General features: G+C 35.0%; 1 protein-coding gene across 1 annotated transcript in view; it reads left to right on the top strand.

Moving 5' to 3' along the window:
* TBC1D32 (TBC1 domain family member 32) overlaps positions 1 to 18,368 on the top strand; it is a 266,472-nt gene that overhangs the window by 140,101 nt on the left and 108,003 nt on the right. Inside the window, 1 exon segment of the mRNA XM_049772618.1 lies at positions 18,134 to 18,256. Within this exon segment, the coding sequence (XP_049628575.1) occupies positions 18,134 to 18,256 (123 nt within the window).

Genomic DNA, 18,368 nt, shown 5'->3' with positions numbered 1-18,368 from the left:
CCAAGCTTTAGATTTAAATCTGTAGGTAATCTGTATGAATCATTTACCACCCTTTTTTTTTTTTTTTTTTTTTTTTTTTTTTTGGTTTTTGGGTCACACCCGTCAATGCTCAGGGGTTACTCCTGACTCGCTCTATGCTCAGAAATTGCTCCTGGCAGGCTCGGGGGACCATATGGGATGCCAGAATTCGAACCACTGACCTTCTGCATGCAAGGCAAATACATTACCTCCATGCTATCTCTTCAGCCCCTTACCACCCATTCTTGATGAGCTTGTATTACTTATTTGCTTGCTAGACTGTATGCATTGATCGAGCATAAGAGAATCTTTTGCATTGAATAAGTGAAATTTGTTTATGTAGTATGTACATGTTTGGTTATGAGTTCATATAAATATAACTTATTCACTTTATTATGATATATACATGAAAATATTTAGAAGTTTATTAGAAATCATGTTGATTTAGTATATTCAAGGTAAAAATTCTAGGAGAGTCTCAGTAATGAGAAGGGACTTATTACTACATCTTTGAAATAAGCTGTATGCAATGAATATAGGTGTAAGGAAGGGATTTTTGTATTGTATTCTTATGTTCCTAGGGTATATTCCTAGGAGTGGTATAGCTGGGTTGTATGGGAGCTCGATTTCCAGTTTCTGGAGGAATCTCCATATTGCTTTCCATAAAGGTTGAACTAGACGGCATTCCCACCAGCAGTGGATAAGAGTTCCTTTCTCTCCACATCTCCGCCAACACTGCTTGTTCTCATACTTTGTGATGTGTGCCAATCTCTGGGTTGTGAGGTGGTACCTCATAATTGTTTTGATATCCATCTTCCTGATGATTAGTGATGTGGAGCATTTTTTCATGTGTCTTATGGCCATTTGTATTTCTTCTTTGTCAAAGTGACTCTCCATTTCTTCTCCCCATTTTTTGATGGGATTGGATGTTTTTTACACCTATATTCATTTCAGCACTATTTACCATAGCAAGACTCTGGAAACAGTCAAGATACCCTTCAACAGATGAATGGCTAAAGAAACTGGTACATATACACAATGGAATATTATGCAGCTGTTAGGAGAGATGAAGTCATGAAATTTTCCTATACATGGATGTGCATGAAATATATTATGCTCAGTGAAATAAGTCAGTGAGAGAGAGAGAAAGACGCAGAATGGTCTCACTCATCTATGGGTTTTAAGAAAAATGAAAGACATTCTTGCAATAATAACTTTCAGACACAAAAGAGAAAAGAGCTGGAAGTTACAGCTCACCTCATGAAGCTCACCACAAACAGGGATGAGTTTAGAGAAATAACTAAGTTTCGAACTATCCTGATAATGAGAATGTACGAGGGAAATAGAAAGCCTGTCTAGAGTACAGGTGGGGTTTGGGTGGGGAGGAGGGAGATTTGGGACATTGGTGATGGGAATGTTGCGCTGGTGATGGGTGGTGTTCTTTACATGACTGAAACCCAAACACAATCATGTGTTGAATTGTTTAATTAAATTAAAATTGTTTAAATAAAAAAATAAAAAAAAGAAATAAGCTGTATGAAATTCTATATATAGACATAAAGCCCACTAAAACTAACTACACAGAATCAATCTAAGGACCATGAATATATGCCTACTTCTTACATTCATGATACAATATTTAAAAAGTAGCATATAGGTGCTATATAGTAAGAACATAGTTATCATTGTTTAGGTGGTGGTTCTTGGTTTGGTGATTAGCAAACTACCAGAGGGCTCATCATTTATATTCCAAAACAAGTGAAAATATTAGTTTTAAATTTTAGTGATTTTATTTATTCAAATACTGAAAATATTTATATTAAAGACAGTGATTTTTTTAGGGGCTGGAGTGATAGTGTAGTGGTAAGGCGTTTGCCTTGCACAGGGCTGACCCAGGATGGACCTCGGTTTGATCTCTGCTATACTGTTGCTTTGGCTCCATGTATGGTATTTTAAAGCCTAGTCTTTAAGTGATGTAAAATACCCATTTAGACTCCAGACTGGGATGTTTTGCTTCTGGAGGAAAAAAAAAGATCTTTATTTTTTTTTTATTTGTTGATATTTGGTCAAAAGGATCAAGTATAGATTTCTAAACTTCCTGATTTACTCAGAGCCTTTGGTTCTCCTCAAGTAAACACTTAACAGGGTATTCACAGCAAGTTTTTTTTTTAATGGATTCGTTTATTTTGTGTCCTGGCCACATTTATATCAATAACAATAAAATCTTGGATTATTTCTTAGAGTATAACTATGCTATGCTAATTGTAAATATTTATGCAAACATGAAGGATTTTTTTGTTTTTTGTTTGTTTGTTTTTGGGCAACACCTGGAGGCACTCAGGGTTTGCTCCTAGCTCTCTGCTCAGAAATCACTCCTGGCAGGCTTGGGGAAGCATATGAAATGCCAGCAATTGAACTGGTTGGTCCCGGGTTAGCCATGTACAAGGCAAATGCCCTGCCCACTGTGCTCCCAACATGATTGAAGAAATATTGATGTGTCTTCTGGGAAGTAGTCATACCTTATACAGCTATATGCAGTAGTACAGCGATAAATTATACGTGATAAATTATTTTTGATTATGGAGTGAAGTAGGTAAGAACATATTCCCAATGCATTAAAAGCTAATTTTTTTTGTTTGGGGCCACACCCAGCAGTGCTCAGGGGGTTACTCCTGGCTCTGCACTCAGGAATCACTAATGGTAGACATGGGGTACCATATAGGATGTCAGGAATAGAACCAGGTTGGCTATGTTCAAAAGCAAATTTCCTACTTGTTATACTATCACTTCGGTCCCCAACATTAAAAACTCTTAATTAGAACATTTGTATTTTATAATATATAAACAGCTTTACACTGTATTATATGAAATTGGATAATTATATGAAATAATTATATGAATTATGTGAATTATATGAATACTTCTATGAAAATTATATGAAATTGGTTTTGCTATACTTTGGTATATAGTGTATTGTGATTTTGTTTTGTTTTGGTTTTTGGGTACTCAGGAGTTATTCTTGGTTCTGAGCTCAGAAATAGTTTTTGGCAGTCTCAGGGGACCTGAGCTGGGATTGATTCTGGGCCAGCTACTTGCAAGGCAAATTCCCTCCCTATTCACTGTGCTATTGCTCCCATCCATTGTTACTTTGTTGTTTTGTTGTTATGTTGTTGTTTTGTACACAGTTACAAACTTAATGCCTCACAGAAAATGCTATCAATTTTAGAAGAAAGTTTTAAGTATACTTTGAATTTTTCCCCAGAATTCTTCTGTTTCGGTTATTAACACCAGCTCCCTATGTTAAACTTAAGTTCTTAAATCTAGGAGGAATATGAAATGAATGTTGCTGTATTTACTAAATTTGAATATGAATTTTTCTTTTTCTGTTTGTTTGTTTGTTTGTTTTGGTTTTTGGGCCACACCCGGCGGTGCTCAGGGGTTACTCCTGGCTGTCTGCTCAGAAATAGCTCCTTGCAGGCACGGGGGACCATATGGGACACCGGGATTCGAACCAACCACCTTTGGTCCTGGATCGGCTGCTTGCAAGGCAAAGGCCGCTGTGCTATCTCTCCGAGCATCAAACGGGTGTGGCCGAAAAAAAAAAAAGGAAAAAAATATATTTAACCAAAACTAAAGAACTAACTAAAAGCCACATTTTGTGTTTACAGTTTAAAAAAGGCAAGCAACATGGAAAAATTAAGATTAAAAAGTAATTCTTTTTTACCACTCACAAGCCGTGCAACTCAGAAACTGCAACTCTTTGAATTTTTTTTTCTTGGCATTTACCTCTATGTTTTTAAATTCATCTACTATGATGCCTTAAAATTTAACTGTTAGATTTTTGTCTCTTCAGAGATAGAATAGTTTAGAATTTAGATTTTTTTCTTACTTAAATAGACTTTTGAATAAAGTGGCCATAAAGGATCTTTTTTTGTTTGTTTGTTTTTGTTGTTTTTTGGGTCACACTAGTGGCATTCGGGTTACTCCTGGTTCTGCACTCAGAAATTGCTCCTGGCTCGGGGGACTTTATGGGATGGCCAGGGTTCGAACCCATGTCTGTCCTGTGTCAGCCATGTACAAAGCAAACGCCCCTACCACTGTGCTACCACTCTGGCCCCAAGCAATATAGAATCTTAAAGCAGAAACATTCTCCTTTAATTAAATTAAACATTTCATTTCTTTGGGGGGAGCTTCCAGAAGATACCCTGAGGCCTTTCAAAATTGATATCAGCCAACCAGCTAGGCCCCAACTATGAATGTTTCTCAGGTCCTGGATTCTTAGGATTACCTAGGTCACTGTACATTACTTTGGGCTTCTCAGTGTTCTGGAACTCTAAGGAGGTGTCTAGCTTTGTTCAGGGGAAATATTTGGACATTTGGTGCCAGAGCAATTGTAAGACATATCTTATGTGCATTATGTGTATTGGCTCCTATACTATCTTTTTCTCTAGTTCCTTATTTACTGTTTTTGTTGGTTTGTTAACTGAAGTATTATTACATTATAAGGATTTTAAATGTGAATCCTTATAAATCAACATCTGTATAGACAATATATTCACTGCTGTGAATCTAATTCCAAGCTAGAATACTTAGTTAACAGAAAAAAAAATGTGAACTTACTCCAGAATCTTAGGATCCTATTTTGACTCTTGTGTTTTATCTTGTCAGAAGCTCTATATAGCACTTTGTCATTAATAGATCAGTGTCGTCTCTCCTAGTTTAAAGGCTGAAATGATTTTCATCTCATTCCATCTGAGTTTTATATCTTTTTTTCTCACTTATGAATTGGACAAGATTATCTGTTATAAGTAGTTCAAAGCAACACATCTAAATAGAATAGCTATTTCTTTCCTCCAGAGAGGATAAAAGTCATGCATTAGGCCATGTTCTAAGGAGCCTCTCAGTAGGAGAGTTTTACTACATCATGATACTACATATGAGATCTACATATGAGATCACAGAGATAAACAAGCTCTTGGTTCTTCTTATTCTCTACCATACTTGCATTTTACTAAAACATCTAGAGCACAATCTAATATCTGATTAGGTTAGGTATAGTTAGCATATTAATTAGAGTATATTTTTTTATAATATTTTTTATTTTGATCAAAGTGGATTACAAATCTTTCACAGTAATATTTTAGGTACATAGCGATACTGACTCAGGGGCATTTCTACCACCAGTGTTGTCCTCCCTTCACCCGTTCCCAGCATGCATCCCATAACCTCTCCCCCAACTCACCCCCTCCATGCCCCCTGGGCTGCTAGTATAAGTAGTTCCCTCTGTTTCTAGCTTGTTGTAGATTGGGTATCGATTTTGTTGTCATTGGCCTTGGATTTGGTGTTTAAGTCTGATCATTTTTGTTTGTTTGTTTTTGGGTCACACCCGGCAGTGCTCAGGGGTCACTCCTGGCTTCACACTCAAAAATTGCTCCTGACAGGCTTGGGGGATTATATGGGATGCAGGGATTCAAACCACCTACCTTCTGCATGCATGGCAACACCTTACCTCCATGCTATCTCTCCATCCCCTAGTCTGATCATTTTTTATTTCTACTCACTAATAATACCACTGTTTGGTTTTGGTATCCTCCATTATTTCCCCCTCAATTTGTGAGGTGTAACAAGATGATTCAAGTTATATGGTTCTGTTTGAAGGAAAGAAGAAAAAATGGGCAAAAATTAAACAAACAAACAAAAAACGGGAAGAGTCCTTCTAGAGGCTGTAAATATCAATTTAAGAGAAAAAGGAAAAAGGAAGAAAAACATAACAACAATGCCACAAAAATCAAACAAAAAACCCGAAAAGCACCACAGTAATAAAGATAACAATCACACAATAACCACAGTCTCAAAATAAAAACATGGCATAAATCAAACAAACAAAAAACAACAACAATAACAAAACCAAAATAAATTAATTTGTGCTGCGTTTTTTTTTTTTTTTTTTTGCATAGACACAGTAAATATTAGGGAAATTAGATAAGGGAATTCCCTTGGCCTACAAGATACAGGGTTTCTCTGCCCTCGAAGTATACTTTCATGGGAATAACTACAGACTCTGTACATGTTCATTTACTCTCCCCTAGGTCCTTTTGTGTTGTCTGGAAATTTCCACTCCATCGTGGATGATAAAATCAGGCCTCTGTAGCTAGAGATCTTGGTATTTTCACAGGTCATAGGATGGAGCCTAGGATGGAGTCTTTCTTTTAGTTTCTAGAATTAGAGATATTTTTATAATGTTCCAAGGAATGAGAGAACAGACAACTCTTCTGGAATAAAATTCAGCAAATGATAAAATTAAATTAGTATTCATGTCAGATGGAAAAACCATCGTTTTTGTATTCATGTCTGCCAAATAAACAGTATCCTTCTTACTAGTTCTAAAGGCTTTGCTAAATCTACTCTTAAAAAGAGATACCTTGATGTTGTCTTATGTTACTTGTAGTGAGCTGCAGCATATGGACACACGAGACATTTGGCACACTGAAGAGTGCTTCCAGGTTCTCTAATGAATATGGAAAGTTTGTTTACCCAGGCTTTATTTAGTATTTCAAAGGGTTTCTATATCAACTGTGCAAAATTAGAGGTTTTCTGATGTTATCAGAAGAAAATTCTGAGACTCTATCAATATTTCATACTGATTTTTAATTCCTTTCTGAGGAATAGCAGACACAGTTTTATAAATTGTGACCCAAGTAATGTATTCTAGCAATGTCTTTGTTTATCAGAGTTGATAATGCACTCCTCCAATGGAGAAGTAAAAATCTAATGATAAGAGTTCTGTAAAATTTACATGTCTAGAGATTATGCTTTTATGTAGCACAGAATGCTTAATAACGATAGGGCTTTAGTTTTTAGACTTAGTATCTAAGTAGAGGCGAAAAAACTGTTACTGGATGTTATTAATAAAACTGACTAATATGAATTCATTTAACTGATTAATTTAGCTGAATATCAGCATGGTTATATAAATGTTTCTCTAGAGTTCCTAAGGGCACCTGGATCTCACCTCTCTAAATCTCGTTTGCCTTGTCTTCAAAAGATTTGCTGTGGGAAACACTTTTTTTTAAAAATTTTTTTAATTTAAACACCTTGATTACATACATGATTATGTTTGGGTTTTAGTCATGTAAAGAACACCACCCATCACCAGCGCAACATTCCCATCACCAATGTCCCAAATCTCCCTTCTCCCCACCCAACCCCCGCCTGTACTCTAGACAGGCTTTCTATTTCCCTTGTACATTCTCATTATTAGGATAGTTCACAACGTAGTTATTTCTCTAACTAAACTCATCCCTGTTTGTGGTGAGCTTCATGAGGTGAGCTGTAACTTTCAGCTCTTTTCTCTTTTGTGTCTGAAAGTTATTATTGCAAGAATGTCTTTCATTTTTTTTTAAAACCCATACATGAGTGAGACCATTCTGCGTCTTTCTCTCTCACTCTCTGACGTATTTCACTCAGCATAGTAGATTCCATGTACGTTCATGTATAGGAAAATTTCATGACTTCATCTCTCCTGACAGCTGCATAATATTCCATTGTGTATATGTACCACACTTTCTTTAGCCATTCATCTGTTGAAGGGTCTTGCTATGGTAAATAGTGCTGCAATGAATATAGGTTTAAGGAAGGGATTTTTGTATTGTATTTTTGTGTTTCTAGGGTATATTCCTAGGAGTGGTATAGCTGGGTCATATGGGAGCTCGATTTCCAGTTTCTGGAGGAATCTCCATATTGCTTTCCATAAAGGTTGAACTAACGGCATTCCCACCAGCAGTGGATAAGAGTTCCTTTCTCTCCACATCTCCGCCAACACTGCTTGTTCTCATTCTTTGTGATGTGTGCCAATCTCTGGGGTGTGAGGTGGTACCTCATAGTTGTTTTGATTTGCATCTTCCTGAGGATTAGTGATGTGGAGCAATTTTCATGTGTCTTTTGGCCATTTGTATTTCTTTGTCAAAGTGTCTGTCCATTTTTTGATGGGATTAGATGTTTTTTTCTTGTAAATTTCTGTCAGTGCCTTGTATATTTTGGAGATTAGCCTCTTGTCTGATGGGTATTGGGTGAATAGTTTCTCCCACTCAATGAGGGGCTCTTGTATCCTGGGCGCTATTTCTTTTGAGGTGCAGAAGCTTCTCAGTTTAATATATTCCCATCTGTTAATCTCTGCTTTCACTTGCTTGGAGAGTGCAGTTTCCTCTTTGAAGATGCCTTGAGTCTCAATGTCCTGGAGGAAACACTCTTTTTTTTAAATCTTTGTTAAATATCCCTTTGACCTTTATAAATTTTGGGCTCTTAGGAGCTATGAGACTATTATGGTGTGTAAGTAATCTCTGCATATTTTTTAGAATTTGCATCCAATAGAAAATCAAGTAGCATTTAAGGTTTTTTACTACCCTCTTTTGTTGTACAGAAACTTCCTTCTCTCTCTTTTTATTAAAATAGTAAGACCTAATCTAAGGAAAGTTTTCTTTTGGGGGTAGTAGTCAATCTAGTAATATTTTACTAGAAACAAATTATACATGTACACAATAAAAATATTAAGTTATATTTTAATATGACATTGTTCCTCATTTGTATATAAAACTAAGAGAAAAGGAATAAAGAGAGGCTGGGGGGCCAGAGGGTGGTGGTATAGGATGCAGTCTGGATCCAGTGGTGGAGGGAGGTTGACACTGGTGGTGGGAAGGACCTTACTCATTATATATCTGAAATTCAGCTATGAAGGACTCTGTAGATCACAAATGTTTCCAGAAAAATTAATATGCAAAACTAAATTGAGAAATTATAGATGCTGAAAAAATAAAATAAAAATATTTATTGAGGGGCTAGAGAGATAGCACAGTGGTAGGGTTTTTTCCTTGCACATAGCCGACCCAGGATGAAACTGGGTTCGATTCTGGACATCCCATATGGTCCCCCGAGCCTGCCAGGAGTGGCTTCAGAGCACAGAGCCAGGAACAACTTGAGCCTGCCGGGTGTGGCCCCCCAAAATACAAAAATAATATTTATTGAATAACTTTGCTTTACAAAAATACAAGGCTATTCATTATTAAACTTAGACATACAAGGTTTGAGCACCTATCCCTTCCCTAATATCCAAATCTTTCCACCAATGTCCCACTTCATTTCTTTCATGTTTTCCAGCCTGACTGTATGGCAGGCACTCTTGTTTTTCTTTTAACTTTTAGTAACTTTGATTTACAATTTTTTGTTTTGTTTTGTTTTTGGGCCACACCCGGCGGTGCTCAGGGGTTACTTCTGGCTGTCTGCTCAGAAATAGCTCCTGGCAGGCACGGGGACCACATGGGACACCGGGATTCGAACCAACCACCTTTGGTGCTGGATCGGCTGCTTGCAAAGCTAATGCCACTGTGCTATCTCTCTGGGCCCTGATTTGCAATATTTTTACTGAAAGGTATCATGCATATGACTTTACCTTCTTTCAGCACAACACAGGACTTTGAACAAGTGTATTTAGTGAGCTATCACTGACATTCAATTTTGGAAATTATAAGGTATTCAACCAATATTTACTAAAGTATATATTATGTGGAAAAAGAAATAGTTTCCAGATAAACAGTTTTAATTTCTAATGATGAACATTTTATTTCACTTTAGATAGTGAAAGATTTTTGTTAATTTTTTGTGTATCTGCTTAAACTTCTGGAATAATGATAGTATTGGGCATTTTTGTCTTCCTCATGACCTTAATGAGAATACCTTTCCTATTTATGCTGTTAGCTCCTTTATTGAGATAAACTTGTTTTTGAAGGAAATTAATGTAATGGGCTTTTTAAAGTTTACTTACAACTTTATGGAAGAGCAGGGAACAGAGAATGTAGAGTTTTAACTCAAGTAGCCTTTTAAGCATCTTTAAGATGAATGTATGGTTCAATTCTATTACATATTGATGTCATGAATTACATCATGAGATATTTTAATATTAAACTATCCTTTACTTCCTGGAATAAACTGAACTTGACCATAGAGTACTGTTCTTTAATGTACTGCTGGATCCGGATTGCATAGCTTTACATTATTCCTAGTACTTGTAAGATCTTAAAAGTCTTACATCATTTTTAAAAGTTTCTGTTTACTCATTTTGTAATGAGGAGAATTTGGTCCAAGCAAGCATTTACTTTCTAAATTGTCTTTGTTCTTATTAAATTGTTTCATTCTAATTCTAAATTCTACAAACTCTTCCAAATCTTAAATTGGAGTTCATTGAGGGTCTTTTTTATTACCTGCTTACACAATATGACTCTTAAAGGAAATAGAAGTCTGTCTAAATCCTCATAATTTATAGCTTTATATAGCCTAGTTTATAGCAATCCATCTATAAATGCACAATCCAGTGGAATCCCCACCCCTTTGAGCATTGTCATCTGAATGGTGGCTCCAGAAAGTCTGGTAATCTCTATTTTGGAGGCCAGGCTCAGCAAATATCTGGTTTTAAGGAGTTAAATGTTTGCTGAAGGAAGAATTAGAGACAACATTCAACATTCAAAACCAAATTTCAGTTTTTCTATCCCACAAGGCATCTGTGCCAAAAAAGGCATCTGTGTCTCAAAACTAAGGAATCTCTCTTTCTGAGATTCTAGAGGAAGTTTATTAAAGCTAATGTGGAAAGGTGTTTTTCTAGCCAGTTAAAGCCAGCTTTGAAGACTTCCTATTATGCTGAGTGAAATGTCAGAGGGAGAGAGACAGACACAAAGTAGTCTCACTTGTCTATGTGATTTAAGAAAAATTAAAGACATTATTATAATAGTACCCAGAGGCAATAGAGATGAAAGATGGAAAGATGGCAGGATGGCTCACAATATGAAGCTTATCACAAAGAGTGGTGAATGCAATTAGAGAAATAACTACACTAACAACTATCATGACAGTGGTAATGAGTGAGAGAAGTAGAATGTCTCTCTCAAATACGGGCAGAGTATGGGGGGCATTGGTGGTGTGAATGTTGCATTATTGAAGGGGTATGTTCTTTTAAAGACTGAAACCCAACTACAAATATGTTTGTAATCTGGTGCTTAATAAAGTTAATATTTTAAAAAATAAATAATAAACTTGGTCTGATTAGTCTGGGTGCCTTATATTCCACTTACATAATTATTTTCAATTTGTGTTTTTCTGAGATGTTCCTATATACAAAACTTAAAATTGCCAGATAGCACCTCATTACGTACAGATATACCAACTTAATTAGCTCAAACTTTATTAATGTACCTATAAGATGAACATTTTTGGAAGCAATGATGAAATGGATTTTTAATTCTGCACATTTATGGTTTATTTTATACTATTTCTAAATTGAAGTGAAATATACATTACTATAATGGTTCAAAACATTTTTATATCCCAAAAGACTGATATCTGTGTATTTGATATCTGTATACATATTTATAATGATATATATTAGTTGATGTATATATAGTTTGTATATTTTTCTATGATTTGATTAACATTTAAAATCAAACTTCATTTTTTTGCAAAAAAAGTAATAAGATGGACTGTTTATTAAAACTACATTTCTTCTCTTATCCATTTATATTTCTTCTCTGAATATCATAATCATATTCTCTGTCACATTTTTATTGGAATTACTGTTTCTCCTGATTAATAGAAAATTCTTTGCATATTTGAACACTAATCCTTTACTATTTATTTAGTCTCTCTGTGTGTTCATATGTGTGTGAAATAGTTCAATGCTTTTCTTTATTTTTACAATGCTTTTCTTTTGTTAGGTTATATATAGTAAATTTTGTTAATCATACTAAAATTTTAATATAATAAAAAAGCTGGTAGTTCCAGTTTATATGCCATGTTTCCAGTTTCGTTGATTCTGTGCTTTAGATATATATCACTCTCCCTCATTCCCAATGTAACTGAAATCCTGATCTTTGTTCCCTGTTACTTATCTTTCTCATCTTCTCTTCTGCCTTGATTTATTTTTTTCTCTGTTCTTCTCCTTCCTAGGCTCTGAGGTCAAGGGTAATTAGGCTTTTTTTTATTACATTTCTTAATTAAGTTGTTTTATGAACCACAGATACATGAGATCATCTTATGTTTTGTGTAAATTCTCCTGGCTTTTTCACTCCATCTTTCATTTCTAACCAAGTTGCAGCAAATTTCATGATTTTACCATTCCTTGTAGCTGCATAGTATTTCATTGTGTATATGTACCACATATTCATAATTTGTTCATCTATTGATGGACATCTAAGTTTATTTTGTATGTATTGCAGCAATGAATAATGTTATTCATACTTCCTTTTTAAAATAAATGTGTTTAAATTCTATGGAAAAATATTCAAAAGTGGAATTGTTGCGCCTGTTTGGCATCTCAATTCTAAGATTACTGAGGACTTTCCACATCAGTTTCTGTTGTGAATCAGAACATTGCATAATTAGTGAGAGACAGAAACAGAAGAAAGTGGGGAGAGACGAGAAAGAGAGAGAGAGAGAGACAGCGAGAGAGAGAGAGAGAGAGAGAGAGAGAGAGAGAGAGAGAGAGAGAGAGAGAGAGAGAGGAGAGAGGGAGAGGAGAGAGAGAAACAGAGGAGGGGGGGAGAGGGAGAGGAGAGAGAGAAATGGGGGAGAGGGGAAGAGGGAGAGGAGAAAAAGAAGATCCCAGGAGGAGGAGGAGGCCTGTAGGTGCAGCTGGCTGATGCTGCTTATGCTGCTGTTCTGGCCTCTGGAGTGTAGGCTCTCTCCCCCATGTTTTCCTAGGTGCTTCTTACTATCTGCCAGGCTTCTTTTTTACCTGGTAAGTACCATTACAGGGGTCAGGTCATGCAAAAACAGTAAGCGCCTTAGATACATTAGCTATTTTTTACAAGAACATTTCCATTAGCAATGAATGAGAATTCCTTTTTCATCACATCCCTGTCAATACCGTTTTCTCCTACTTTTTATTTTATTTTTTGGGTTTGGGTCACACCCAGCAGCGTTTAGGGGTTATTTCTGGCTGTATGCTCAAAAATCGCTCTTGGCAGGCTCAGGGGACCATATGGGATGCTGGGATTTGAACCACCATTGCTGCGGATGGCCTGCATCACTAGCAAGACCTTAGTGGGGTCCGGAAATCCTCACTGGGAATAAGCGGGAACACAAAGCAGACGAATAGGAAATATGAAAATGAAATAAATGAGACCACACAAAATGCATTGTATGGGGACCTACGTCCATGGACGAGAGACAAATTTACTGTTCAGCAGATGACATTTTTAAGCACAAACTCTGATATGCAAGGTGTTATCAGGGAAAACAAAAAGCAGAGGTTCTTCCCAAAGAGACCAGGCCCTAGAATTTACATATCAAATAACTATTGATGTAGGTGAGAAAGAGCCCTGCTAGAGGGCTGTGAAACAAGAGCTAGAGATGTTTTTGGTTTAGCAAAAAGCAGGTTTTTTGAGAAACCAGGAGGAGAGAGACAGAGATATTTATGATGTTTATGTAGTTGCCAGAAAATAGATTTTTGGGAGGACGGCAATAATTGTTTACCATCATAGAGCTAGACTCAGAAAAAAACAAGCTGCTGGCGCCAGGTTATACTAGAAGTAAGAGTCACAAATAGACTAGCCAGAGGGAGCTTTTGGCCGGCTTTGGTACCGAAATTCCTTTGTGAGTGTAGAAAGGGTAAGGCCGAATTTCTATAGTAGAAAAGGAGACAAAAATCAAATAAATAAAAGTAAAGAGATATTTAATGTCACAGCCATGTCAGAAATATAGCCAGTAATCCACGCAGGGGTCAATGATTTCTCCAACGGGCCTTCTGGCAGATATTTCTTGGGAGGAAAAATTAGGCACTGCACCAGGAAAGCCAAAAGCCACCTCTGGTGCATGCTTCCTTTTAGGGGTAGTGACACACCATCCTTTTGCATCAAGGCAAGTGCCAAACTTCCATGCTATTTCTCCTGCCCCCTCTCCTACATTTTTTTATGTATGGCACTCTCTCTGGTGGGAGATGATATTTTATTATTGTTTTCATTTTGATTTCCCTAATGATAAATGATTTTTTTCTGAGAAAAACCTACTCATTTCCTCTCCCCGCTTTTTTTTTTTTTATCTCATAGAAACAAATATATTCACATTTTATTCAGTCTCTAAAAATAACTCTGGAATTCTGATAATGTTACAACTAAGTCGTAGGAATAATGTGAACAGATTTATTAATTTTAGTATAAATGAAGACAGGACCTAGGTAAAATCATTTATGGTGTTTCTTTTCTTTTCTTTTTTTAATATCTTTATTTAAACATCTTGATTACAAATATGATTACAGTTAGGTTTCAGTCATGTAAAGAACACCCTTTTACCAGTGCAACATTCCCATCACCAATGTCCCAAATCTCTCACTTGTACTCAAGACAGGCTTTCTACTTCCCTCATTCATTCACATTGTTATGATACTTGTCAGTGTAGTTATTTCTCTAACTGCACTCACCACTCTTTGTGGTGAGCTTCATATTGTGAGCTGGATCTTCTAGCCCTTCTCTCTTTTGTCTATGAGAATTATTGCAAAACTGTATTTTATTCTTAAAACCCATAGATGAGTGAGACTATTCTGCATTTATCTCTCTCCCTTTGACTTATTTCACTCAGCATAATAATTTCCATGTCTATCCATGTATAGGAAAAGTTAATGACTTCAACTCTTGTGCATAATATTCCATTGTATATATGAACCACAGTTTCTTTAGCCATTCATCTGTTGAAGGGTGTCTTGGTTGTTTTCAGAGTCTGGCTATTGTAAAAAGCGCTGCAATGATTTTTGAATGTCTTTTTAGTTCTTTAATACTTTCTATGTCCCATTTATTAAGTTTTTATTGAATGTGAATATTTTCCCCATTTAGTTAGCTGTCTTACTTTTATTCTATATTTCTTTTGCTGTGCAGGAACTCTTTTATTATATGTTGTTTCATTTGTTTATTTTTAATTTGTTTGTCTTTGCCAGTGATATCAGATCATTAAATATGTTTTAGAGGTAACTTCGAAGTGTTCTGCATATGTTTTTTTTTTCCCTCAGTGTACTATTAAGTTTTTGGTTAGATTTATTTTAATTTCTTACATGTAGTTATCCATTTTTCCATCACCTTTTTTGAAAAGGCTACTTTTATACCATTTCTTTTTCTCAGCTCATTATCAAAAGTTAACTCCCTATATATGGGGTCTTGTCATTGGGTATTGAATTTTGACCCATCAATCAGAGGATCTGTCTTAATTCCAATAACAGGTCTACTTAATCACTATTGCTGAATAATACAGTTTCAAATTAGGCAATGAGATATCCCACATTTTTTGTTTTTCAATATGGCTATGACTGTTTTGGTCTCTTCTTATTCCATAAAAACTGTATTATTGACATTTATAGGTCCTTGAAGAATGTCATCTAAAATTGCATGAGGATTACATGAACCTATATAATAGCCTAGGTAGGATAGTCATTTTAACCATATTTTCCATTTCATGAGCATGCAGTACTTTGCAATTTTCTAAGAACTTCTAACTCTCAAGTGAATTAAACTTATCATGGTATAGATCTCATGTGTCTTTGTGAACTTGATTTCTAGATGATACTTACTAGTTTTGGATACTATTTTAAGTAGAATAGACACTTTTTGATCTTTCTCTTTTGGTTCATTTTTTTGTATGCAAGAATGCAACTGATTTTTCAGTATTGGCTTTTAATCTGGCTACTTTGCTGTATTGACATACTCTTTCTAAGAGCATTTTTTTCTGGACTCTATCTGTGGTCTTTGTATTATCATGCCATTTACAAATGATATACAGTGATAGATCATAGATGATGAATAACATACACTGATAATTTGACTTCTTTTCCAATTTGAATACTTTTTATTTGTTTTTTCCCCTTAATTTATGTGGCCAGGACTGCTAATACTGTTGAATAAAAGTAGAGACAGTGGGCATCATTGCCTTGTGTTTGTTCTCAGCAAAAATGATTTTAATTTTTCACCATAAGAATGATATTGGCCGTATTTGTTATAGATGACCCTTACAATCTTACGGAAAGTTTCTTCCACCCCTATTTTGTTGAGACTTTTTTTTTTTATCAGGAAGGTATATTGGATCTTGTCAAAAATGTTTTCTCAGGTCCGGCGTGGTGGCGCAAGAGGTAAGGTGTCTGCCTTGCCAGCGCTAGCCTAGGACTGACCGTGGTTCAATTCCCGGCATCCATATGGTCCCCCAAGCCAGGAGCGACTTCTGAGCACATAGCCAGAAGTAATCCCTGAGCATCACCGGGTGTGGCCCAAACACCAAAAAAAAAAAAGTGTTTTCTCTATTTCTTCTTGTCTTTCCTTTTATTAATGTGGTATATTAGGTTTATTGATTTGCAGATATTGCACCATCCTTGTATCCCTGGAATGAATTCTACTTGATTATGATGTATGATTTTTGTGATATGTTGTTGGATTCATAATTTAAAGTTCTGTAAATTTGGTGTTTATTGGGAGATTAGCCTAAAATTTTTTGGGGGAGGGCAATGTCTCTCTGATTTAGATTTTAGTGTAATGTTAGCTTCATTGAAGATATTAGGAAAGAGTCTGCATCTTCAGTGCTTTGGAGCTTAGTGTATAAAGGAGTAAACATTCTCTAAATATTTGACATTGAAAGAGATATTCATTAAGTTTTAAACGTCTTTCTGTAGAAGTTTGACATATTTGTAATGTTCATCTTGTTTTAATGTCCTTTTCGTAATTCCAAGAATTTCTTCAATTTGCCTACCACGTTTTCTAATTCTGTCATTTCTATTTGTAGTTTCGTAGTTTATCTTTCATACCCTCTTGTGTCTTTGTCTTTTCATTCCATTATTTCTTTAGCTCATTGAACATACTAAGCATTTTTACTCTGAAATCTATTTCAGAGAGATTATATAGGGGTTTGTTATTGATGGATTCTTCACAATTACAATCTATTCTGACTGATCAACTTGGGGATTTCTGCTGCTTTACCATGTTTTCTTTTGTACTCTAGGACTGTATCTTTGCACTTCATTTTTCAAATTATTCATGTCCTCTCCCCCACTGCCAGGCAGTATCCTGGCAAGTTCTCTGATCACTTTGAAGTCACATACCACTTTGATTATGAAGTGAGTTTTCTACCTCTGGTAGTTATGGTATTTCTTCCCTTTTTCCCTCCTCTCCCAAGCCTGTTTCCTGTATAATATTAAAAAATCATTTGCTATATAATACTATTTAACTTCAAGAAAATTCTAGATATAGTGCCATTTAACTTGTTTATAAATTCATTTTTGTCTTTAATAAATAGATCATATTTAAAGATTTATTTTGCTGATCTCATTTAGTTCTTATATCATATTTCTCTATGTGATTCAAAATTTTTATTTTTATTGTATTTTTTTAAATTATGATCACAACAAACTAGTCTAATATGTTTGATTAGATAAAAAGTATAACTTTATTTTGCCACTTCTTTGCCTGAAGAAAAAACAATAGTATGTAGACTTCTCCAGATTTTGATTTTGATTTTGACTGAATAATTTCTGATCAATGTAGCATTTATTTTGTTTTTTCTGAAGCCATTTTTTCCCTGTAAGTTATTAGATGTCTAGGATTGAGTAATTTTAAGGTCAGTTTTTTTCTGCAAGAATATTTAATAATGCAATATATGTTAGCTTTTATCACAGCTTGATATAGCAATTATAATTTTAGTCGTTGACATTTTACCTTGTGAGCATTTTCTTAATTGTTAGCCAAATCATTCTGTTCATACTTCTCTATTAATTGCTGAATAAAATGTAGTGGCATTTTGTAGTGTTGTATTTCTTTTTACAACTTACTAATGTTCCTTATATTGTTAGTTAAATAACAAAAGAAAATATATTGTTTTATATTTTAAAAGTCACGATGTACCTGTGATTTCTTTATATAATATTTCAATGGGAAAATTTTCTGAAAATTCAATTTCTGTTTAAAATATGGATCTTAAATAACCACAAGCTCATTCTTGTAAAATTCATATATGAATGTAATTGTATAATATTACTTGATACTCCAAGACAAATTATAAAATTGCAATTCACATTTTATGAAACTTATTTTTATTCTTTTATATACAGGTTATTAAGTGTTATCTGCTGTAATCTAGACTCTCTTCTCCTATTAGAGGTTCAATATCAAGTATCTGAAATGTTACTAAATGCTCAGGAAGAGAATACATTAGATACCTCAGAGAATCACAGGTAAAAAAGGACAAAAAATAAACCCTATTAATGCATAAAAACGTAAATAGACCTCTTTGCAGATGCTCTGTTAAAACAGTAAGTTTTGGTATGGGTTTAAAAAAATCTTTCT

Source organism: Suncus etruscus, chromosome 4 (genome assembly GCF_024139225.1).
Source record: "Suncus etruscus isolate mSunEtr1 chromosome 4, mSunEtr1.pri.cur, whole genome shotgun sequence".
In the NCBI taxonomy this organism is placed as follows: Eukaryota; Metazoa; Chordata; class Mammalia; order Eulipotyphla; family Soricidae; genus Suncus; species Suncus etruscus.
The sequence above is the reverse complement of the archived record's forward strand: the minus strand, read 5'-3'. Positions and strand labels throughout refer to the sequence as shown.